The following is a 25,283-nucleotide window of genomic DNA, read 5'->3' as shown; positions in this document are numbered from 1 at the left end:
AAAGCCAATATGTCTTTGGTCAAAAGAAGGTCTAAAATCGAATAAAAACTGCTTCCCACTAGAAACTAAATTAATTTTTTTAAATTATAGAAAAGGGCTGAGTAGTAGCCACGAGAGATATATGACTTTTATATAATCGAAGTACAAAATATCAAATCAAGCTCAAAATTTGAAATATCGCAATAAACGGAATGGGAATGTTGATACCCACAACCAAATTGCTTGGGCAAACTGGGGTCTCATCATTGGTGGGGACAATCATGTGAAATTTCCGCGTCAGTGTTTCAGTGGTTTCTGAGAGCAGATAGTTGTGATGAAAGGGGGACAAACAGCCAATAATATTACCTTATTTGATTTTGTTTGGTGAGCCCAAAAAGACACATTGAATGGTTTCAATAAACCTTGCATAGGACCTGTTCATACTTATTTTCATATACTCAATATTCAAAGATTTGTTTGACAAAGAAACATATGTTTGAAGGTATCAATTTGCTTTACTTTTTCTAATTATCTTTTTGATCTTTGAAATAGGGCTCAACATATTTTAATCTGTCATAAGAAATAAGAGTTATTATGAATATATTTGCGCATTACTGAAAAAACAAGAATCGGTTCTCTGTTACATAATGCACTTTCTTCGGCATGAAAATCAGACTATGAAAATCCGCAATGTCATTATTGAAGGCAAAATGCAGTCCAACTTTGCGCGCAAATGATAGCCAGTATGTTATCACGGTAGTACTGCCTGTAATGAATGATGTGTAATGGCGTTCTGTCAGATATGATGACTATACCCCACAACATCACTGAAGTAACACCACCAGGACGTCTTGTTAGCGTTTGATAATTGATCACCTCCAAAAAATACCCCACCTATCAACGAAGCCTAAAGAGAATCAGCATTTGTTCGATTAGACGTGGTCATCGCCGATTCTAACAGTGCTTATGCTGTCTGTGCCATTGGCTGTCGAACACGCAGATAAACTGAAGTCAATTTCAAAGTTTAACAAGCCGAAGACTCTAACACCGGTAACCCTGTGTAGGTGGTTGGCGATTTTATTGGCTGTTTGTCCTCAAAACCCTAGAACCGGACTCCTAATGAAACAACTATGATCAACATTTCCCGATATACATTCCGATAATCACATACTGTGACACATTAAGAGTACTGGCTACCATATGCTGACGGTACACGTCTAAAGTCTGCCTGTGACCCCAGCCTGTGTTAAGGTGTTGTCATTTTGGACACCAAAAGAGCAGTTTGAGTTTTAAACTATTCAAGTATTAACAGGCACGTGCACAAGACCGTCACCTTTTTGAGAAAACGTGAAGGGTATATCTGGGTGTTTTGTTATCAAGAAGAGATGATATATTCCTCAGTATTAATTCTAGCATGCATCTGTGTACATCGTGCACGCTTGTACAATTATATCGCAAGTTTGTATTTGATATACAAATTGTAGACAAAAAGGCATATGCAATATTGACGCGTACATAGAGAATACTACACTCATTCTCGTTAGACACCATTTTTACGAAAAGAGTGGATTTTTTATGGAATCTGAGAGAGCGAAAGCGAGGTTAGAAAACATAGAAAGTTTACGAGTTTCGTAAAAATGGTATCTAACCAGAATGAGTGTGGTATATTATTGATTAAATATGTTAAATATGTATGTAAGTGTAAATACATAACAACTTTTGTTCGTTGACAGACCAAACTGAAACCGGTTGCAAAATCTGGTTTCGCATGAATATTGATATATGCCCAAATATGGGCATTGTTGACATTCCTATGCATACGCATTAACAACATGCGCCTGCAGTTGTGTTTGCAAACATAACAGCACCGACGCTCGAGATCCTATTGGAAGAATTCCGTCAACTTATGAGAATTAAAGCGCCATGTTTTTAGTACGCAGGACACATAAAAGAAAATTTGAAATGTCACATTAGCGCCGCGTTTTGAATATCGGACCAACAGTCAGTCACTCGCACTGCCGGGGTCCCGTCTGTGCAATCAAAATGGTTCGGTTTCCTTGATCTATCAGCTGAATTTATATCAAGTCCGTACCATTTTGGAAGAGGGAAATCAGAGTGTTCGCCAAAGACATTCATGATTACTGTACCACCCTTTACTGAAGACGTGAAAATCAACACGCTCAAGTCTGCTTGCATGTCAGTGACAGCTTCGAACGAAGGGCAAGTTCACCACCGGAATAAGGAAAGAAAACCGTGATCTACTCAGTGTTTTACGCTAGAGATGGGGAATGTTATTTTTCACCTTTAGGATATTTTGGGTCACATAATCAGAAATAAGGCACACTTCTACGGAGTTTTCGAGTGATTTGTATCGGACATGTTCACTGGTTGTGCAGACGTCAACACACAACTCCCGAAACAGTGCCACAAATTACGCTTCGAAGAGGACACTGATGGCACAACCGGATCATCCCAAGTAAGTCTAGATATCTGTCCAGATGGTTTAAACTGACTTCATTTCACCACGCTTATCCTTTTACGTTAAATCAAATTGGAAGTTGCGAAAGTAGTCGGGTGCGTCACGCTTATTGGGAACATCTATCTATTGAACGGTACTCGTACATTGTAAATGGATATAGCTCGATTATATAATGTCTGTGGAAGCTCAATGCATAACTTATATAGGATGCAAACCGAATTTGATGCATGTGGCTATCTTGTTTGGTTTAATAAAGTGTTTGTACGTTAATATCCTTCGCTCACATAAGATTGCTTCAGTTCTGCCCTGTAGCTATAAAATGAATGACGTCTCGCGATTTTTTTATGAATGAAAAAAATAGTCCCGGTGTGACAGAGGTCACGGTTATCCAATCAAAACGAATGAAACAAGGTCAACATTGTACGACAGACATGTGACGTACGGATTTAGTATCATACCACCTGTATCTTCACCACGTGGGTAATAAATTCCAGTATGATCAAAACCCAACAGAACCATAATATATTACGAGCGGTTACTTACGACGACGGGTCACTGCGGGAAATGAGGTATAATGGCGATGGACGGCGGACGACAGCGACGTATAATGACGAACGATGACGTGTAGTGACGACAAACAACGAATGGCATCGATACATAATGATGGATGATGGCGATGGACGTCGGATGACAACAATACGAGGACTAGTCAAACAATTCTTAGCCTCACAAACAAAACCAACAAGTGTGTTAGTGGAACAAAGCTATATATGGGATTCTTCGTTAAGTACAGATTGTAGTACCTTTTCGAGAACAAAATAAGTACTAGAAACTGTACTTTACTAAGAAAGTGTTACCCCAAATATAACATTTGTTACATTTGACAACTTTCAAAATGGCATTGTGTGTTCACAGCTTTCGGGCATGAGAGCCGTGCCAATTTACATCTTTCAGAGGGGTACACAAAGTACATGATCTAGACTACCAGTTGTCAGATTTTCATTTTAGTGGAATCCTCGGTGTGGGTTAGATAGCTCACGTTGTGTGCTGGGGATTAGGTGCCTCACTCTGGCAGTGTGGGTTCTAATCCAGGATGGGACTTCACCCCAAAAAGTACTATAATCTGTACTTTACTCAGAAAGCGTTATACCAAATATACTGAACAACAAAAGTTCCTGTGACATTGAATAAGATTTTATGCTAAGTTATGTTTTTTACCAAATCTGAAACAATTTCGGTTTGCAACAGATAAAACACCCCTGTAAGTGTTCAAAAGGTCTAATTTGCCATACTGACTTCAGCAAATGCGTGATTTCATTAAAAAAAACATGAACATGCCAAAATGTCAATGTACAAATCAGAAGCGTGTGAGTCCACCTCTGGTCGCGTTGCAAGCAACACATCTTCGTCTCATGGAATGGACCAGGCGTCGTACAAAGTCCTGTGGGATATCTGTCCATATCTGCTGGAGCATGTTTCCTGAAGTGTCTGTGGAACACGTGGTGGACCTCGAAGGCGCCGATCCATCTCATCCCACATGGGGATGGGGGATGACATTCACGTTGTTTTGTTGAAGAGAATCCTGAACAAGTCGAGCTATATGAGGCTGGGCGTTGTCATGTTGAAAGGTAATGCCTGGGCCATGACGACGCAAAAACGGTAGAACAAAAGGGTCGATGATCTCGTCGCGGTAGCACTGTCCATTGAGATTTCAATCTACAACTATCAAACGGGTCTTCTGTCTTGCTGTAATCCCACTCCATACCATACCAGAACTTGTCCCCACTGAATGGCCGTTCCGCGTAGACGCTGTCTGTACCATTGTAGACGGTGGCTTCCTGTCAAAACTGGACGTCAGGCGGGTCTTCTGGCGACAATCCCTGCACATCTGAGGCGACGACGTACGGTGGGTGAAGATATTCGTCGAAGGCCAGGGATGCTTCTTGCAGTCTCTGTTGCTTGCTGGAATCTATTTCGTAGATGTGTTGTTCGAATCCAGTTGTCTTGTCGATTATTGGTTAGACGTGGCCTGCCACTCCCGAGGATGGTCTCTGACTGCATTCGTCTGTAGCCAACGTTGCCATAAACACCAAATGGTGTTTTTGTGGACGTTATATTGTCTTGCAACATCACGTTGACTCATTTCTGCTTCAAGCATACCAATGGCTCGCTCATTTTCGGACAGGCGTGGCATTTCGTAATGCTGAATAATTGTGTAATTTTGTTGTTTTTCTGAGTGGTTGTTGTCAGCACTATGCTAAACAATGCATATGGAATCCCGTTTTCACACGTTTTTATGCCCATTCTTGGGTAGTGAAATGCATAGGGCTTGGATAAAACTTGATTCCATATATGTACAATATTGAAAAACTTTACTTGTTTGAAAAATACACGAACATATTGGTGTCAAAGGAACTTTTGTTGTTGAGTATATAACATTTGTTACATTTGACCACGTTCTAAATGGCACTGTGTAAGTGTTGTTAATTATATTTTTAAACATAATCTTTAGGTTTTCAATTCCAGTCAGGAAGAAGTTTTCTGAAGCCACCTTGCAATACCCATCAGGGCAGCTTTTATATAAAAGGTGCCCGCTTTCCACAGAGGTGTTCTTTCAGTTTAGGAAATCACTTGGTGCCAGGTCTGGCGGAAGCTCTTCGAACCCATATTGTCGCACAGCAGCCTTCCAAGTCGAGTGTTGTGAGAAGAGGCATTGTCATGAAGTAGTAGAACACCAGCAGTCAGCATTCCTCACCGCTTTTCTTTGATAAAATCTCAAATTTTGACGCAAAGCAGCATAATAAGCACTGGTTAACGTCTTTTGACTTTCTAAGTAATCACCAAAGATCACAACCTTCGGATCCCAGAATACAGTGTCCATAACTTTCTCCACAAATCTTGGAAGAGAAGTGGAATGGAGCCATTCCATGAATGAACGTTTTGACTCGGGATCATAGTGGTAGACCCATGTTACAAGGTACTAATCTCTTCTTTTTTTTTCAATTTGACGAAATCCTCTTCAATTAGCCCTACATTTTCTCTGGCAATGTCAGTTCTTTACCCCTTAAGATCAGAATTTAGAAATTTTGGCACCCAACGAGCAGATACCTTATCCATAAGTCAATGTTCATGAATAATAGTTTCAATGGATCTATGGCTTCGACCTGCGTCATCCTCGAGTTCAGCAATGGCAATATGTCTATCTGACAGTATAAGTTTTTCTATCACCTTTATTGAATCTTCATTGATGGAAGTTGAGGGACGTCCAGACCTAGGGTCATCACAATGATTGTTCTCCCACCTGCCTTAAACATAGTTGCCCAACGTTTATCAGTGGAATAGCTAGGGCAATTCTCCCTGTGCAATGTGAAGTACTTTTCTCTGAAGTCAAAAGATTTATGACTGCTCGGTACTTTTCCATTTCTGTGTCCATTAGGACCCCTATCACGTTCAACTGGCTGTCACTAAAATGCAGACGGTCTCAACAGACCATATATACTTGCAATGAACTACTCAAACAATGTATATGTGCTACATTGACTTATTCACTTTGTTATTATCCTTTGTCGAAAGTTCAAGCTTAGAACTTTTTTACCAGCCTTCGTAGATGCAAGATAATGACGTCGAAAGACAAAATCAGTACTCACTTTGCGCCTGACTTAAAATCAAAGAAACTGAAAATCAACAAATGGAATGGTGTCCCTGAATGATACAATGTGTCAAAAACTTTAGCCAGCGCCACTTAACGTTGTCAGTCATATCCTTTCAGGTACATTAAGGAAGCTTAGAGTTCGAAGAAGCACTTTTTGTGGATCAACTACACAGCCTACATCGTAATGCATTGTATTACTTTACGTCTTTAAGAGTCATTGAGGCTATGCTAACCCGTCACCTTCTTGGTAAACGTAAATACCCAAATGGCACAAGCCGTTCACCGCCATTTCTTATCACACTATAGCAACAAAGCAGATCATTTGTCTTGTCTTGTGATTTTTTAATTCTCTGAAGTGTTTATCAATAAAAATATTGCGTCAAACGATCAGGCTGTTACACAGAACAATTTTATTTTTTTATCAGAGGACATTGAAGTAGATATCATTTCTAAACACATTGAAGGATCCTAATGGGCTATTTTCGAAATGAACATTGGAATAAGACTTCACAGTTATATGCTCCGAGTATATGTATTCACTAAATATTCCATTTACGGTGTTTGTTTGACAAATGTGTTTGAATCTAGACATACTTATCTTTCATTACTTTGCTAGGCTCCTTAGTACTTGTAGTTTTATACTTTTACGTACACAATTCACCCAGTGCCCTTTAGGCTAGCGCTAAGTGTAAAACTAGTAATCGATGATCTTCCTTTTTTATGATCTTTTATTGAAAACAGTGTTCTGGCACTCATCGAATTCTCAAACATCAGTAAATGAGATCAATTCAGAATGTTCGTTCTATTAGATTTTTATTTGTTTGTTGTTAAACGCCACTCTCAGTAATATTCAAGCTCTGTAACGAGTCTGGATCAGTGATTGATATTATGATCCACGCCGTCAGGGAAAGGCGACATGCTATCAGCTCAGTCATAGACAATCCGCTCTATTAAGTGGTCTCGAAACGAAATATATAGTTCGCTTGGAACAATTCGAACTCGGAATCCTGAAAACCTTGAATTGCCTACGTAGTTTTCGATGAAAAACACATGCACACTCTGTTTTAGTGTCTATGTATACCACTAAAAATGAAAGAACACCCGATTTCTTTATATATAACTGTAGTCATGGTATTGTGTTGATATCTCGCCATCAGATCCCCCTGGACCATCAGCGGAATTACAAATGCATCTACTCATATTTCTATTCACTTTCAAGAGAAAACGCACAATGTGCAGAAAAGAATCATGACAACCATAATGGCCGTGAAGCTGAACTGATGAAATATGACCGCAAAAGTAAGAAATGCACTTGGTATTCATGTGTCTCCGCTGAGACCGAAAAAAACAGGATTAGGGCGATTAAGCAAGTTAATGCATCAGATTTGGTTTGACAATATGTAAAGAACAAGGGAGGCTAACAAATAGGAAGTTTAGTTACATTTTGACATGCCAAAACCTTCTAATCAAAGTATTTAACTGTCTTTGTGACAGGAAGTAATTCATCCTGTTGCAGACAATGTAGTAATCATGGTCATAGCTATTGTTTCAGTAGCACGTGCTACCGATAGGACAGGACATGATTTCCCTTTTCGCGAACACCTGGTGTCATCACCGATTTTCAGAGCTCCATTGGTATAATTGTCACCGTTATTTTGCATTTAACGCCCAATTGAATCTGTGTCGTCGAATAATCGGAACTGACTATTATTCTGGCGTTGACCTATTATACTGTTAATATGAGAGACATAATGCGCATATGATTGTCACAACTTTATGTGATGGCAGCGACTGGACTGTATATACCATAAGAATATTATATACATGTAACATTTTCGACACACGGTTAATGCATGAGTTCTATATTGCAAATAATAGAGTCATTATAAGTGTTCCATGTATTCCTCAATAGGAATCAAAACGTCAATTTGTTGGACTTGTCGTAACTGTAAACAATCAAAGTCGCACTTGATCAAGACATGTACTTTGGGTATGTGTACATACCACCTGAAGGATCTAAATATGTGCATGGTGATGTATTTACTGAATTAGAAAAATCTATGTTGAATTACCTCTCAGTTAGTGATTATGTTACTGTGTTTGGTGATTTTTATGCACGAACAAGGAACATGTGTGATTTTTGTAATTTGATCAACATAATATTGATGAACTAGATATGGATTTGAGTGAACTTATAAGTGAATTAAAACCTGAATTAGTATTAGATGAACAAGGCTTACCACATGACAGAAGTACACAAGACATGGGTAGACTGAATAACTTTGGTGTTAAACTCATTGAAACATGCAAGAGCTTAAACATATTTATCTGTAACTGTCGTCTGGGAAAAGACATATTGGTATAGAAACTTGTAAAGATAAATCAGTAGTTGACTATGTTATTACATCACCTCTGTCCCTGCGACTCTTCACAGATTTTGAAATTTTGCATTACTCACCACTTTACTCTCTGTCAAAATACCTCATCAGAAACTAGATGTCCAAACTGAGCTTCCTAGTACTCCATCCACTTGTACTTGTGAGAGGAAGAAACACAAGCGGTATGACGCAAATTTATCAACCATGTTTTGTCAAAATATCAACAGGGGTATAATGAGTGAACCGACAGAGCGAGCACGTGCAGCGCGTGAAACTCAGGTTGACGCGGGAGCGATCAACGGCATGGCCCGCGATCTGGGACACGCACTTGTTGATGCTGCATGCACTACATTTGGTGTCAGGAAGAATAATAAAACGTATACTGACCATAAAAAGAAACGAGACAAGCCTTGGTTTGACAAAGAATGTAGAATCCAGCGTAAAAAAAAGTTTTAAAAAAGCTAAAAATAAAATTAAAAAATTAAATTCACCTTTAAATAGAGCTCATTACCGCCAAATGTCTAAGAATTATAAAACGTGTATTGATAAACGGATAAAAAGTTACAAAAATACTATACATATCGCCTTCCAGGAAAACAATAAACGTTCGCCGAGAGAATTTTGGAAAATGTTAAATAGAAATGATAGTAATAAAACAGAAATTACACCAGATATAGATATGTTTTATGCCTACTTCACAGAAATTAATGAACGTTCAACATATGATACAACCATCGATTACAACTCACTAGGCAACCTTACATTAAATACTACAGTTCTTAACACTCGAGATTTCACCCGAGGAAATTACATTTGCAATGAAAGGCCTGAAGAGGATTAAAGCTTCAGGACAGGATTTTATAGAGAATGATTATTTTATAGATGCTAATGACACGCAAATTCCTTACAAATTTCTTTAATGTTATATTATCATCTGGACTGTTGCCAGAGACATAGCTTACGGGGATTTTGAAACCAATCTATAAAGGGAAGGGCAATCGCCTAGATGCTAATTCATACAGACCCATAACTATATTGAGTTGCTTCGGCAAACTTTTTACCCGAATATTGAATAACAGATAAACTAAATTTGTTGATGATAATAACATTTTAAATCCTTCACAAGCAGATTTTAGAAAAGGGTTTTCTACTTGTGATAACATTTTTGCATTGCAAATGTTGATGCAAACAATGAAAATATCAAAAACGAAATTATATTCGGTTTATATAGATTTCACTAAAGCATTCGATAAAGTATGGAGAGTTGGTCTATGGCATAAACTTTAAAAAATTGGAATTGAAGGAATGTTTTTCACCCTGGTCAAGAACATCAAATCTAAAATTAGTATTAATAACCAGTTCTCTGACGATTTCACTTGTCATGATGGTGTACTACAGGGTGAAAACCTTTCCCCTCTCCTGTTTTCATTATTCCTAAATGATCTCGAACAATATCTGCTGAACAATAAATGTAAAGGTGTTGATCTTGCAAATCTGATCGATACTAACCTAACAATATTTTTCCAGCTCCTAATACTGCTCTATGCTGATGACACAGTTATAATAAGTGATAACCCTAAAGACCTACAAAGATCGTTAAATCAGTTTTCCGACTACTCTGCTGTTTGGAAGTTAAATGTTAATCTAACAAAAACAAAAGCGGTGATCTTTGGAGCCGGACCTGCAAACAAGTCGAAATTATGTTTCACTATCGGCACCGACACTATCGAAACCGTAGATTCATAACCTTGGCCTAAAACTTTACTACACAGGAATAGACGATACAGTCAAATCGATGTCAGAAAACGCAACTAAAACCATGTTCAGCTTACTCATGAAGTCCCGAAATGTTACTATGACATTAGATTGCCTCTTATCTGCATTTGATGCAATCGTCGTCCCTATACTATTATATGGTGTCGAGATCTGGGGGTACGAGAATCTAACTATTATAGAAAGAGTCCATCTAAAATTTCTTAAATTAGCTACTGGACTGAAAAACGCAAACCCAAACTTTATGTTATACGGCGAACTGGGTAGGGAACTACAGAGTATTAAAGTTAAATTAGCTACTGGACTGAAAAACGCAACCCCAAACTTTATGTTATACGGCGAACTGCGTAGGGAACTACTAAGTATTAAAGTTTATAAACGTGTTATGTCCTTTTGGCATAAGCTAAGTATATCATAAACCCCAGATACTTTACAAATACATGTATGCTATCTATACAGAAGTTGAAAATGTCCCATGGTTAAAATGTATTAAGAATGTATTAGATAATTGCGGCCTGTCATATGTATTTCAAAACCCATCGGTATGTTCCACGCCATGGCTGCCCTCAATGGTTGAAAATATATATATAAATCTCAATTCCGTCAGAACTGGAAATCCACTGCCGAAGTAAGCTCCAAAGTGTCGTATTACCAGTACTTGAAGAATCAACCGTCATTTGAGAAATATCTATCGCTCTCAAAATCAATATTTCTCCCTATATTAAACTTCAGAACTTCTAACCATAGATTACCCGTGAAACTGGTCGATTGTTGAACATTCCCAGGGAAGACCGCCAGTGTCCACTCTGTGACTCAATCGCTGTGGGAGATGAATTTCACTATATATTCCGATGTGAAGCTTTTCACCAACAGCGATATGACTCTTAAATATTATCTTATAACATTATCTTCAGTTTCCAAACATGTCCCAATTTAAGAAATTTATGACCACAGACAGTGTAAGAGATCTAAAAGGCCTATCTAAAGTCCTTAACAATGGGTTCAATTCAATTGGTAAATTGTATTAGATTCCATGAATCCTATTCTTGTTAAATGCTGTCAATTTGTACATAATAAAAATTGAATATGAGTGTATCTCATGTACCACCGTGGGTGTTTTTTTCTGAGAATAAATGAGCTTGAGAGTTTGAGTTTGAGTGATAAACTCTTATAACAATGAACAATTAATACTTTCAATAAACACAACAGGATTAATCACATGCTCAGATTACCTCAATCTCATTAAAATCATATCCAAGTTCTCGCTACTGCTGAGGACATCCCATTACAGGCGATGTGATATAAGCAAATATGCAACATTTTTATCGATGAAGTTCAACATTGATGTTTACTCATATACAACGCTTCTATTGATACAGTTTAACATTAATGTTGACTAACTCTGGTCTCAAGGCGGACAGAAAAAGAGAGACAGACGGACAGAGAGGTGGGGAGAGTGGGAGACATACAGACAGATAGACAGACACAGAAAGAGGGTTATAGGACAGGCAACGACTGATGTTGTTTCTTTCTAGCTGACAGTTTCAAGGTTTCAAGATTTCTTTTTTGCACTTCCCGTTTGAAGACATACATAACATCAAACGAGAAGGTCTAAATGCCAACATGTTTTCAATGTGACAGATGCCTTTGCAAGTTGTCAATGATAGTCATTTCAAACATTTCCCAGGAGAGTAAATGTGCGTATGCTAAAAACAGTTTAGTATTTACAAATAGGGGTGACATTTAAAAGTTTCCTTTGTTTTTTATTTATATTTCAAGGAGAAAAGATGACCCAGAATCCAGACCCACAAGTGTAGATTTAAATGTTACACATGGTGAATATATGGACATAATTACTTACCCAATTACGTGTATAAGTTTTCGAGTAGGTGTAGTTTCAAATGCTAGATAAATGTTTTCAGGATAAATGTCATTACTTATATTCTTATTAAAAACAATTGCTCGTGAGTTTTTTTCCTATTGATCTTAGTGTTCTTTCATCTTTAGATTACCAATGTGCATGTGCATTTAAGTATCGAGTGCTGGCCTCGATGCACAACAAAGTTTAAAACCAAAGTCTTCCTCTGTAACAATTATGATAATATTTTGAGTTCTCTCAAAGCATGCACATGTCAAATAGACAAGTATTTGTCACAAACTGACGAAATGTCCCCTGCCGCCTTATGCGATATGTGTTTTTTTTTCCAAATATTTTATTCCTTTTGAATAATATTAATTTCTGTGTTAGATACCTCCAAGGAACTATTTGTCGTAGTCCAAAAGCCAATATCATCAAACATGAAGGAATCCAGAAATTAGTTCTTGAGATATCGCAGCAACACTGTTTTCCATCTCGAATAACAGATTTCCCTGCTGTTACCTTAAAAATTAAGTTAAGGTCACCAAAATCGACTGGTGTCTGCGGAGTCTGTATATACACCATAGTATCAAATATGAAGACAATCCAGCCATTAGTTCTTGAGATATTGCGGCACCGTTTTCCAACTCCAAAAGCAGATTTGCCTGCTGTGACCTTGAAAATGGGGTCAAGGTCACCAAAACCGACTGGTGTCTGCGGAGTCTGTATATACACCATAGTTCCAAATATGAAGACAATCCAGTGTTTACTTCTTGAGATATCGCGGTAACAAACAGGTGGAACGTACGGACGGACGTACGGACGGACGGTCGTGAATACTATGTCCCCAGTGAGTTCAGGGCGATTCATCCGGCACCATCTAGATGAACAGTTGATTTATGAAAAAAAGCCTAAGGCCCAGATAGATATGTTCTACTTGTTTCAGCAATGAATAAATCTATATAACATTTATTTATATCACTAGGGGCACGGGTTGCCCAGACTCCGTAATAGGCCATGCAGAGTTGCGTTCCTTGTGCGTTCCAGAAACCTATGATCGTGGCTCGAACATCCATTCACTCGTTCACTCCTTATATACTTTCTCGAGTAACAAGTTCCCATGCTGTTATCATCCTCTTTGTTGTACGTACTATTTCATTAGGATGTCTCCGATTTCTGAATAATTGAGTTGCTGTTGTTTTAGGCCACAATCAGCTATAATGTAGATGTGCAATGGGGCCCGTACAAAATCGCATCTGGAGCAGACAGGCATGATATTGGTCTATAACATGAGGGGCGTGTCATACAATCAGCCAGATCTTTGATTGTAAACTCTCATACATCATTCCAGACGACTCTTACGACAAGCATGGGGAACTGGGGACCTATTCTGCACCGGGATACTCCAGTGGCAGACTGCTGAAAGCGATTGATCACATAAAGCTGAACATTAAGGTGACCCAGAAGATACTTATCTAGTCTCATAGCACTTAATGTGACAACTGATTCTAATGCCATTCAGTAACTCTCTCAGCCCAGAATTCCAGCCGAATGTGTGTACGTTAAGTATGCAAGGATTTCTCAAAGCCATAAATATCAAGACGTATGCAATCATAACATATCTTGCTTTTCTCATACGCATGAACACTGTGTACAACTGTCAAAAAACCAATGGACGCTTTCCATAGAAAAAAGGGTTTACCCAGAAACACTGATAACGTCATTTATCGCTCTTTTTCCTCATTTATCGCTCTTGCGCCTCGTTGCTCGTGACTCCGTGATAATTCGGGGGCAGAATAGGAACCTATTTCTTTCGACGTTCCGGTCGATGAAAACGATTTGTTTGATTGTTTGTTGTTTAACGCTGCAATCACGGGGGTGCGTAAAACAATCGAGTCTGGACCAGACAATCCAGTGACTGACATTATGAACATCGATCCACGCAATTGGGATACGATGACATGCATCAATCAAGTCAGCAAGCCTGACCACCCGATCCCGTTAACCTTTTACGGCAGTTGCTAAAGACCTATTCTACCCCGGATCTTCACGGGTCTCCGATGAAAATGAGAATGGTATCTGGTTGATAACTATATAGTTTGTCAATGAATCCTGAACTGCATGGGTCATGCTGTCTACCACTGATTATGATGCAGATCGATTTAGAGGCCATCGTGATGTAGCTGGAATATGGCAGACGATAGCGTAAAAATATTCACTCAAAGCAGCATCTTCATGAACTTACGCCTATGGTTTGGCTCCAATCGTCAACACTGATCTTCAGCATGCAAGTAATACATGTACCTGTATGAAAAACAGTTTCGTGGTCTTAAGCATAACTAATAGATGTTAAACATTTTACATCAGGATTTAGTAGAGATTTCGTAGGATAATTGAAATTTGTGTCACTGTTAATTAATGATTATAGAAAGGTTTTTGTCGCTCATATATACTTTTGCACAGAGTGGAATATGAATCTACCCTAACGGTTTTGTTCTCATTATATAACAAGCAAGGCGCAGGAATTCAATGTGTTAAGTTGGACACGTCAGGAACCTTTGGTTGTGGGTTCGAATACCGGCTTGCACCGATTATGTTTCTAGGTTTGTCGGCACATTGTCAGTGCTCGTGGGTTTCAACAAAGTGGTAAGCGTTTGAGACCTGCGTCACTTTTGGCATTCTCCTTTTACGTAACGGTTTTTCCATTACGCAGACACGCCATCACAGAAATAGAATACTGTTACAAACGGCGTTAAAACCCAAATCACTCACTCATTACATAAAATATCAACCAATAAATTTCTTTGTATGCCACATAAATTCCAAAAGGATTCCACTTGTTACTAAGGTCTACACAGATATTCCGAAAAATCCCAAGGCGCCAATCCCAACAATGTCATGCACAGATAATACCAAAATGGCAGCAGGATACTTTGAAACGCCACGACTGCTGTCTGTCACACATTGACCCTACTCTACGCTAACTCTTTTTACAGGACGGTATATATACACTAAGAAAAAAAGCACACTCTAATATATTTCATTATTGGTCGGTTCCAATATTTGTAACAGTCATGAAAGATAATTACGGGAAGATTTCTCGAGATAATGTAATAAGTCATGCGTGACTAAAGCTCACGTGCCACGCGTGGTATATGCCCGTGCAGCATGCTACCTTCGAGTATCTCCAAAAGCAGTATATCCACACGTTGAAATTGCCTTCTTTAGCTCGGTTATTACATGACATTGTGTGACCATGGCACGAAGGCGATTATCAAACGGCACAAGATGGCAAATAATCGGTATGCATAACGCAGGAATGTCTTGTAATGCCATTGGTCTGAATTTGGTGTATCATCACATAAACATGCTCAGACCGGTGATGTGAAGGGCCGTCCCGGATCCGGAAGACATCCTGCGAGACACATCGCGACGACAGGGATCTTCTACGTCTCATACGCCGAGAACCCTTTATAACAAGTACTCGTTTGAAACAGCTGTGGTTGACCAATCGTCGTTTCAGCACCAGAACCGCCATGAACTGGCTTAAAGCAGCAGGACTGCGTCCCTTGTTGAGAGATCACCACTCAGATTATTACACTTATAAAGCGAGCACCTGTGAGAATTATAATGAGCTCGCAATTGGCAATTGTTGATAAACGTAAGGATTTGTTTCGGATGATTTTAATTAGGTAAGAGAGAGGTCTATCTCTGGCTTCACCATCTGCCAGGGAGCAGAAGACAGATGACGATAAGGTGATGTTTTATTTAGATCTGTTTTAGCTGTAGTGATGTGTGGTTGAATTCGGATTCTGAGTGGGCGAATAATGTTGGACAGATTTTGAAAGAGGTTTTTCATACTGAGGGTGGAAAACGCAATTGTATGCTGGATTTGATTTATTTGAATACAATATAGTGATGTTTTGCAGTGAAAGTTTAATGTGGCACTGTTCAAGTGAAGACTCACCAGCCTCCAATTACAAACTGTCCACAGGAGAGGTCCTAAAAGCATCAAGACAGCACCGTATTTTTCTAAATTGCTTTTGCAGGCTCCACCATAGACAATGGAACCATAGTCCAGTTTGGAGCGTATTAGCGATCTGTACAAGTGTTGTCTGATCCTCTGCCCACTCGGAATTTGACACGACTTTTAACAAGTTGAGAGCCTTCAGGCACATTTCCTTTAGATATTTAATATGTAGTGAGAATGTGAGATGACGGTCAAATATGAGGCCCAGGAATTTGGCCTCCTCTAGATCTACTACCTTGATAGGAATACCATCTAAAAATAAATCTAGATCCTTGTGAGGTTTATATTTAGTACAAAAGTGAATACAGCATGTTTCGGATTTAGAAAACTTGGAGAAGTTTTCGTTCGCCCGTTTTTTAATTTTGTTAAGACAGAGCTGTAGCTGTCTTTCTATTGTATTCATATTCTTACCACGACAAGAAATGTTGCAATCGTCCACGAAAACTGAAGCATCAACGCTATTGGTCAATACTTTTGTAACTATAACTTTTGATGCTGAAATGTGACTGAAAGTATGCTGCCTTTAAGGACGCCCTGATCTGGATCGAAATGATCAGACAAAGTAGAGCTCACTCATGTCTGTTGTTAAGATTGAATTGAGGTAATCTGCCCCTCAATCCAAATTTATGCAAGTCTTTTAAAATACCATGTTTCCACGTTGTATCACATGCCTTCTCCAGATCGAAACAGATTGATACAGTATGTTGTTTGTTGTCAATGATTTTTTTTATAAAGTGATTCTCAACGCACCAAATAGTCAATGGTACTTCTGTTTTTTTCTGAAACCACACTGAATGTCACTGAGTATTGATCTCCAAGTACCAGACTAATCGATTGTTGACCATGCGCGCCATGGTTTTACAAACACCAGCTAGTTAATGATATTCAAATTGTGGACAGTTGGATGTCGTCTAAAATATTTCTCGGCTTTCTTCCTATTTTTCGTAGCTTGTTTACAATTATTTTCGAAACATGGTTTAGGTATACGAGGATTTGTATAGGATTTAGGAATGCTTTCGTCTCCAATAGTATTTCATATATCTGAAAAAAAAATGTATAGGATGGGGGACATTACTGAAACTGTCAGGTTTTAGTTTTTCAGTACATTGCATTTGGAATAAAGACCAATTGGCTTTTGTAAAGTTCCACCTTGTTGAAGGTTGCTCGTAAGACAGATTAATAGTTGGAAGTATTGTTTGAAAATGTACACTTCCACAATTGTCATCATGGATCGACCTGTCAAATTCATTTAAAATATTTGAATATGTCAATGATCTGGGGCAGAGTATGTGCCAGTGGCGGGATGAAGATAGAACCATCATTGAAGATGCTTAAATCATTGTCTGAGATAAAATCTTCAAGGATTTGTCCCTCATTATTTGTATCAGTACGCCCCCACAGGGAGTTATGACCGTTTAAATTGCCCTTGATGATCGTACAAAGTCTGAAGATCTGATTGACGGATAGTTGAGGAAGGTGGAAGATACAGTGAACATATGGTTCATGCCGCAGTTTGAACAGTTCACATCCTTCCTGCTGTCAGTGGTCTCGTGCTTGTCACTGCAGCGGTACAAACAGCAGAGGCGTGGAAGGACTTGGATCCATGTCCAAATGCTTGGCAGGTGCAGCAAGGGGTTGGAATATACACCTCCACTCCGATGTTACAGTATAAGATTCAGGGATAGATGCTCGTGCAAAAGTGAAGAGGTAGGTGTTGTTCGGTTGGACCACCCCATCCTTCTTGAAGGTAAATCGTTTGACAACTGTGACTGACTGTTGTTCAAGTTCTTTGGCTATATCGTCTTTGGACATGCCGGACAGACAACGACTTCTGTCACGGACAATGCCCCTACACGAGTTCAGTGTCTTGTGCACTGAGACAACAACCTTGATATTGCACCGGGCACGGGTGTCTGAGTCGTCTAAGACTGAGCGATTCGCTGTGCAGAGTTGCGTCCCTTGGACACTCCAGAAACCTATGATTGTAGGTATGAATCCCGGTTTGCCCCGATTATGTTTCTAGGTTTGTCAGCATCATACCCATGCGCGTGGGTTTCACCGAAGTGGTAAACGTCTGATACCGGCATCACTTTGGGCTTTCCTCCCACATTAAGCTGACACACCGCGATATAACTGTAATACTGTTAAAAGCGCCACTAAACCCAACTCACTCACTCAATTTTATGGGTTCTTCATGAAAAGCTTCTACAACCAAGAAACGTGGCCAATAGTCGGATCGAGTGGGCGTAGTATTTTCTTCAGTCTCTATGAGTGGTCTTTTTTAATCAGGGTGTTGGGAAGCCATGCCAAAAGGAAAATGATTCTGCACACCTTCATCCCCCCCCCCCCCCCCCCCCACCATTGTGTCAACAAGGACAGTCTTTTGCTGCAGCAGATCTCTAATCTGCATAGCAGCATAGGGTTCTAAGATAGTTTTTTATAGATTGATACAGATATTATAGACATGATGAGAAAATTTATTTTTAAACACAAAACAGTTTATGCACTGGGCTTGACATGACCAGCCAATTGATAGAATCTGGCCAGTTCTACTGCCCGTCCAGGCAGAGTTAGGGTCAAAGTGGTGTGTTGGACTAAGGATCACTATTGCTGGCTCCGTCGCCCTCAACCACCAGACTCCCTTCCTCTGCCGACACAGGGTTGCAGCCCAAGGCAAACAGGCTGTCCAATTTGGTCGCCTTTTACGACCAGCAACAGGGTGCTGAGGACACATTCTTGTTTATCTTCCCCGGGTCCCCACGGGGATGGAATAGTGAGATTCGTGTTGTGTGCTTTATCAACATACATTTCCTTTAAAGGGTTTGGATAAGTGAGAACATGGTTCACTGTCATATCAACATTCAACTCGTTCGAATGGTTTGGGATAGTGACATGATTGTCATTTCAACATTCAACTCTACTTATGGTTTGAGATTGTCCTGTGTCATAAGTGTTTGGGATAGTGAGAAGAGTGTTCTGTGTCAAATGAACATAAGACACTTACAATGGGTTTGGGTCAGTGTCAAGATTGTCTGGTGTCATAAGGGTTTGGGACAGTGAGAAGATTGTTTTGTTTCTTATGGGTTTGGGATAGTGAGAAAATTGTTGTGTCTCATGTCAACATTCGACTCCTTCTAAGGCTTTGTGATAGTGAGAAGATTGTTTTGAGTCATATCAAAATTCGTTTTTCTTTAAGGTTTTGGGAAACTGCAAAGCTCTGGGGTTATAACGTTTGCTTATCATGTATACCGAGAAAACGTTCGTTGTAGGAATATTGCTAAAACCACACGAAAACCATACTCACACTTCGGATTTGACACGGACATTGCCATAAAACATGTAAATATTATCTCATACCCATGATTTAGGAATAGAGGTTGCATGAGGGGCACGTTCCATAAACCTTCCTCATCTTCCGGAATTAACCGAGCAAGAGAGTTAACTGACTGTAAAAGTCCAGTTTCCACTCTTGCTGAACTAGGCTGGAATTATGGAGATATGTTGTGGCTTGACTAACGAGTCTGTGCATAGTCCAATCACAATCGAAATTGACATCCGGTTGGTAAAATGTCGTGATTTGATACATTTTGCGAAGTAAAACCCTTTTTATTACAATGTATATATATGTATTGATCATCGATCGTCTTCACTGGGCGCCGCCATTTATTTGAAGCAAATGCAAATGACACGAGATGTGGTATCTGATTGGTCAGGAGGAGGGCCATAGAAGGGACATAGCTCGTAATAGCCACTGGTTGCGCTATGGTCGAGCACGGAACTTCCAGCCGAATTCGGCAAGGGTTGGAAACTGGACTTTTACACTCAGTTAAGTCAATTGCCTCGGAAAGAGAGCTTCCCATTCCAGTATGCTGCTTGATACAGTCACTACATTATGCTCAAGTAAATCTCAACACGCTGTTGTGTTGTAATCGCGGCCTTCTTTATTTCAATGAAGATGTTTCTTGCGTGTTTAAAGGTCGTTGGAAGATCATCACATTCTGTGTCTGAAGACCAACCCATCAGGAATATCAAAGATTTACAGTGCACAAGGTCCAATGACACATTACCTGGTTACCTCTAACGGGAAAGTGATAATTACTCCCCCAGGAAGACAGGGCAGATACTAATGGACGAGGAGACCTAAACGTGATCTTCGTCGATATCGAAGAGTCAGCTATTTTGGTAACTATGATTGTACGTTAGACGTACAGGGATGTTACATTACCAAATTATTAGCTATTGGAGTATGGTATGAGATTAAACAAAACGTGTAATCATTTCTTTTCTCCATCAACGTACTATCCGTAAGATAAAGCGATGTCGTCTATAGCTAGACCTAATATACTGTCAAGTCATCGTATCTTTTGGTCGGGATTTACGTAATTGAGTAGCCCCGTGCTCTGTTGCTTATAGCTGATGTCGACATTTATCCATTTGAGATATAAATCCTTTGCTCGGGGAATTGATTCTATAGATCTTACGCTAGTGTTGTAATGAAACTAAGCTTATCACATTGAGCCTGCCCATAGGACGAGCATTAACATCACAGCTTCATTTAACAACCACAGGCACCGTACATTTGCATCGTTATCGCCAAGTGTGTAGGCAGTAATTGAGAGAACATACTCCCCAGCAACAAACAAACAGTCCGATACGGTGATAATAAATTGTGTGCTTGGACCCACTCAAACTACATGATCTCTCTTGGGATCCTTATGGACATACACTTATGTGATAGAGTTTTGGTGTGTCAATATCAATTTAAGTTCGAATGGTTAAAAAAGGAGAAATGGGGTCTAACGTCGTGTTCAACATTATTGGACTTACGTAGAGATGTGCATGCACGTATGTGTGTGTGCCGATTTTACAGTGCTAGCCCACTGAGACACCATGCCACAGTTTAACATAAATAAAATTACTCAGACACAGTATACTGACTCCTTATTTAACTCCCTTAATGCCAAGTGCCAGACAGGGACCTCTTTCAACGTCTTTTGGTTTGATGCGGCCGGGGATCGAACCCCCGACATTTCCGCTTTGCGGGCAGACGCTCTGCCAGTAGATAACGGAGGCGGTCTGGTTAAGAATAGGGAGTAATGGGTATTGCGCCATATCATCTCACGTGACATTTAACCTTATTATAAATATCACAAATTCTGAAGTAAACTGCATTAGCTATGGCTTTATCAAACGTAGCAGTTTCATTTTTCTTATATCTTAGAGTTTTATTGTAGAGATAGAGCGTAATGTACAGTAAATCAAAATGCCAAATGTTATGTTCTGGACTTCTAAATGGCGTTTAGATGTTGAAAATGGCGTTTATATGTTGAAATGACAACAAAGCTCTGAAGAAATGCGCTTTAACAACATTACGAGCGAGAAATATGAGCAGATAGAATAATAAGCATACCGATACATTTTTACTGGTGGATGGTGTACTGTCACTTCGTTTAATATTCCGACTAAGTCACGGCGGTCTGTAAATAATTGAGTCTGGGACACAAAAAAACAGTGGTTGATATTTTGATCAACGGCCCCACGGGGACCTCTATCCATTTGTTTGTATGTTGTTTAACGCCGCAGTCAACAATTTGCCATCTACGATACGGCGACCTGTACATAATCGATTATGGACCAGAAAACCAGAAGTATGGTATCATGAGTAACTGTCAAACGGATCACTACTCCACTGTACATATAAAAATATTTCGCACTAGTTACAAATGTGCAGATTTAAAACATTTAGTATGCTGCTATATTGTGTGCGTGGCCAATTAGGTTTATATTTTGTAAGGCATTAGGAGAATTTCGATATTATTCATTATGTAATGATTTCGCTACGTGTCCTAGTGTCGCTAGTATTGTGAAAAATAGTATTAGATGTTTCTTATTCAATTATGGAGCCAGTATGATGTACAATACGCACATGTTATGTCTAAGCTATAGCAGTATGCTTTGTTTATACAGTTTGTTGGTTGTTATTTATTTAGGCCGCACTCAGCGATATTCCAGCTATATGACGGCGGTCTGTAAATAATCGTGTCTGGACCAGACAATCCAGTGACTGACATCATGAGCATCGATCCACGCAATTGGGATCCATGACCTGCATCAACTAAGTCAGAGCGCCTGACCACTCGGTCCCGTTAGTCGCCTCTCACGACAAGCATACTTGCCTTATACGGGAAGCTTTGGTTGCTGAAGACCTATTCTACCCCGGATCTTCTAGGATCTGTTCATACAGACTATAATGAAATCAGCTCGATGTTTGTTTGTTTTTTAACGCCGCACTCAGCAATATTCCAGCTATATAACGGCGGTCTGTAAAGAATTGAGGCCGGACCAGTCAATCCAGTGATTGACAACATGAGCATCATCAGTCCACGAAATTGGGATGATGACATGCATCAAACCAAGTCACCAAGCCTGACCATCCGATCCCGTTAGTCGCCTCTTACGACAAGCATACTCGCCTTATACGGAGCGTGAGAAGAGTCCCGTTAGTCGCCTTTAACGGAGAGAAAGTGAGAGATTGGATGGTTGTTTAACGCTACACTCCGCAATATGACGGCAGTCTGTAAATAATAGAGTCTCGACCAGACAATCCAGTGATTAATATCATGAGCATCGATCCACGCAATTGGGACTGATGACATGCATCAACTAAGTCAGCGGGCCTGACCATCCGATCCCGTTAGTCGCCTCTTACGACAATCAAAAACCGACACACACACACACACACACACACACACACACACACACGGAAGGAGGGTTAAAGGACAGGCAACGACTGATGTTCTTTCCAGCTGACGGTTTAAAGGGATTCCTTTTCCCCGATTGAAGACGTACATTAAATTAAACGAGGTCACAATGACAACATGCTTTCAAATTTGACACATGCCCTTGCAAGTTGTCAGTGATGGTCTTTTCATTCATTTCCCAGAAGATGAAATGTGCGTCGAGAGCATGTGGGTGGGTGTGTGGTTATCTGCGTGTACTGGTCCAAATTCGTGTCAGTTTTATAGTGCTAGCTCACTGAGAAACCACGCCGCAGTTTAACAAGAATACCCCGATCAGAAGCATTACATGATTCCGATCCAAGGAGTCCTTGAATGCCGAGCGCCAGGCATGTTAACGAGAGGTAAATATTTTACGCGACCAGGGATCGAACCATTCGCTCTCCGGGTAAACGCTCTCCTCACTGGATTCCGGAGGATTTCAGCATGTTTCTATGATGATTTCTCATGATTTAAATTTACGTTACTTGAATGTATACATAATTGTATTAGGGTTAACTGTTATGATTTAACTTCAGTAGCTGATCCTTAAATGATACGTTTTTGTTCATATGGTAGAGCATTTTGCAAGAACTCGATTAAGAAACTGTATCAAATGGCAATTTCTAAATGCATGTATGTCAGATGATGACTTGAGCCATGTCGTTAAATTTTAATGAAAATGGACGACAAAAAGCAATAATTACCACAAATCAATATGTATCATTTTCACATGATGACCGCGTCCGCCCGGAGAGTGGAAGGTCCGGGGTTCGATCGCCGGCGGCGTCACACCAAAAGATGTTAAAAGATGGTACTTGCTGTTACCCTGTTTGGCACTGGGTATTAAGGGGCTAAAACATGGACTGGTCGGCTCGGAGTCAGTATACCGTATCTGAGTGGGTATCCATGGTATATAATTCGGCATTGTATCTCATTGGGCTAGCACTATAAATCGGCATCACTCCGGACTAGTACAAGCAGCCACACACACGTGCATGCACGTCGCTTTATAAGTGAAATAATCTTGGAAGCGACGTTAAACCTCAGTTTACCTCACCTCACCCCATTTTTACAAGTTTTTAACTTGCATTACATACACGTACTTTTAATTAATCATAGTTATGAAGTGTATCCGAACATAAGATTAATTTAGATACATCCTGCTTATACCGGAACTTCTCAGATGTGACACATTGTACACGCTGACCCCTCACTAACCTCTTGTTAAGTAAACCTAATTGATACGCTAGACTCTCTACTTAAATAATCACATCCACTTAACAATCAATTTGTGAATTATGTTCCAAGAAGGTAACACACCACGATGAGTGATTCCAGAAATATCAAGGTAAGATAGGGTACTCACCGTTAAAGAGATTGGTCATCAGGGTAATGGGTAGACAGAATACAGCAACCATTACGTCAGCAACAGCAAGATTTGCCAGCAGGACGTATGTTACGGTATGGAAGCGACGATCACGATAGATAACTGCAATAACGCTGGTGTTCCCTAAGACAGCAAGTATGAAGACGGTACCGTATGCCAGTGTTAATATTGTCACCATGTAGGTAGGTTGTTTCACTAAAGGATAAAATAGCCTTTCCGACAAGTCCGTCCAGTTATCCGGAGACGTCGCATTTTCGGTCAACGTTGTCCAGGTTGTTATCTCCATTTTTTAAATTCTAAAACAAAGCAGTCTCCCGGCTTTCACAGACTCCCGTCACAATATTTCTCTATTAGTTTTATGTCCAATCTGTTCTTGGTAACTATTCCTCGAAGTAAAGGAAAACAAACATCGTGGCGACACTTTTACTCCAGCACTTCACGCTGGTCAATAAACGAGTGGGATCGCAAGAGACACTTGACAGCACCCTCGGCATCCTCGCCTCAGACTTGGAGAAGAAGCAGCACGCTGTGAATGAAGTTTGATAATGCTACTCAGTGATGCTTGGTGGTGCAACACACAGGTTGAGCTGAAACTGACAGGTGCGGTGCCCGCCTCTTATGGACATGACATGTCAGTAACAGAACCAGCTGCGTTTACAGACCTTGATTCTAGCTCACTCTGCCCGGGGACGTTTCCTCCTGATGGTGAGGGAAGCGATTCGCCTTGGTAACGAATACCCGCAGTCCTGTCCTAATGAAACCGTCAGTGCCTTCACGTACGATGTCAATCAACGGGATACAAAGTGCTCTAGTTAAATTACTCCACTGAAGTACAACTGTAGATCATGGGTGTTAACTGTGATATGATGAATCCTTGAAGTGGGCGTACTTCAACTTTACATGATTGTTGGAGGAGAATTTGTACTAAATTGATAATTGAGATAATTGTTAAACAATTGGTCGTGGTA

At 39.9% G+C, this 25,283-nt stretch overlaps 1 protein-coding gene across 1 annotated transcript in view; it reads right to left on the bottom strand.

The window, feature by feature from the left end:
• The window catches only part of LOC139467707 (neuropeptide SIFamide receptor-like), a 52,911-nt gene extending 28,310 nt beyond the window's left edge, over nucleotides 1-24,601 (bottom strand). Inside the window, exon 1 of the mRNA XM_071249218.1 lies at nucleotides 24,295-24,601. Within this exon, the coding sequence (XP_071105319.1) occupies nucleotides 24,295-24,601 (307 nt within the window). The remainder of the gene's footprint in view (nucleotides 1-24,294) is intronic.
• Between the last annotated feature and the right edge of the window lie 682 nt (nucleotides 24,602-25,283).

Source organism: Haliotis cracherodii, unplaced genomic scaffold (genome assembly GCF_022045235.1).
Source record: "Haliotis cracherodii isolate W230 unplaced genomic scaffold, xgHalCrac1.p SCAF_2, whole genome shotgun sequence".
Classification (NCBI taxonomy): domain Eukaryota; kingdom Metazoa; phylum Mollusca; class Gastropoda; order Lepetellida; family Haliotidae; genus Haliotis; species Haliotis cracherodii.
Note: the sequence above shows the minus strand (reverse complement) of the source record. Positions and strands in the feature narration are given on the sequence as shown.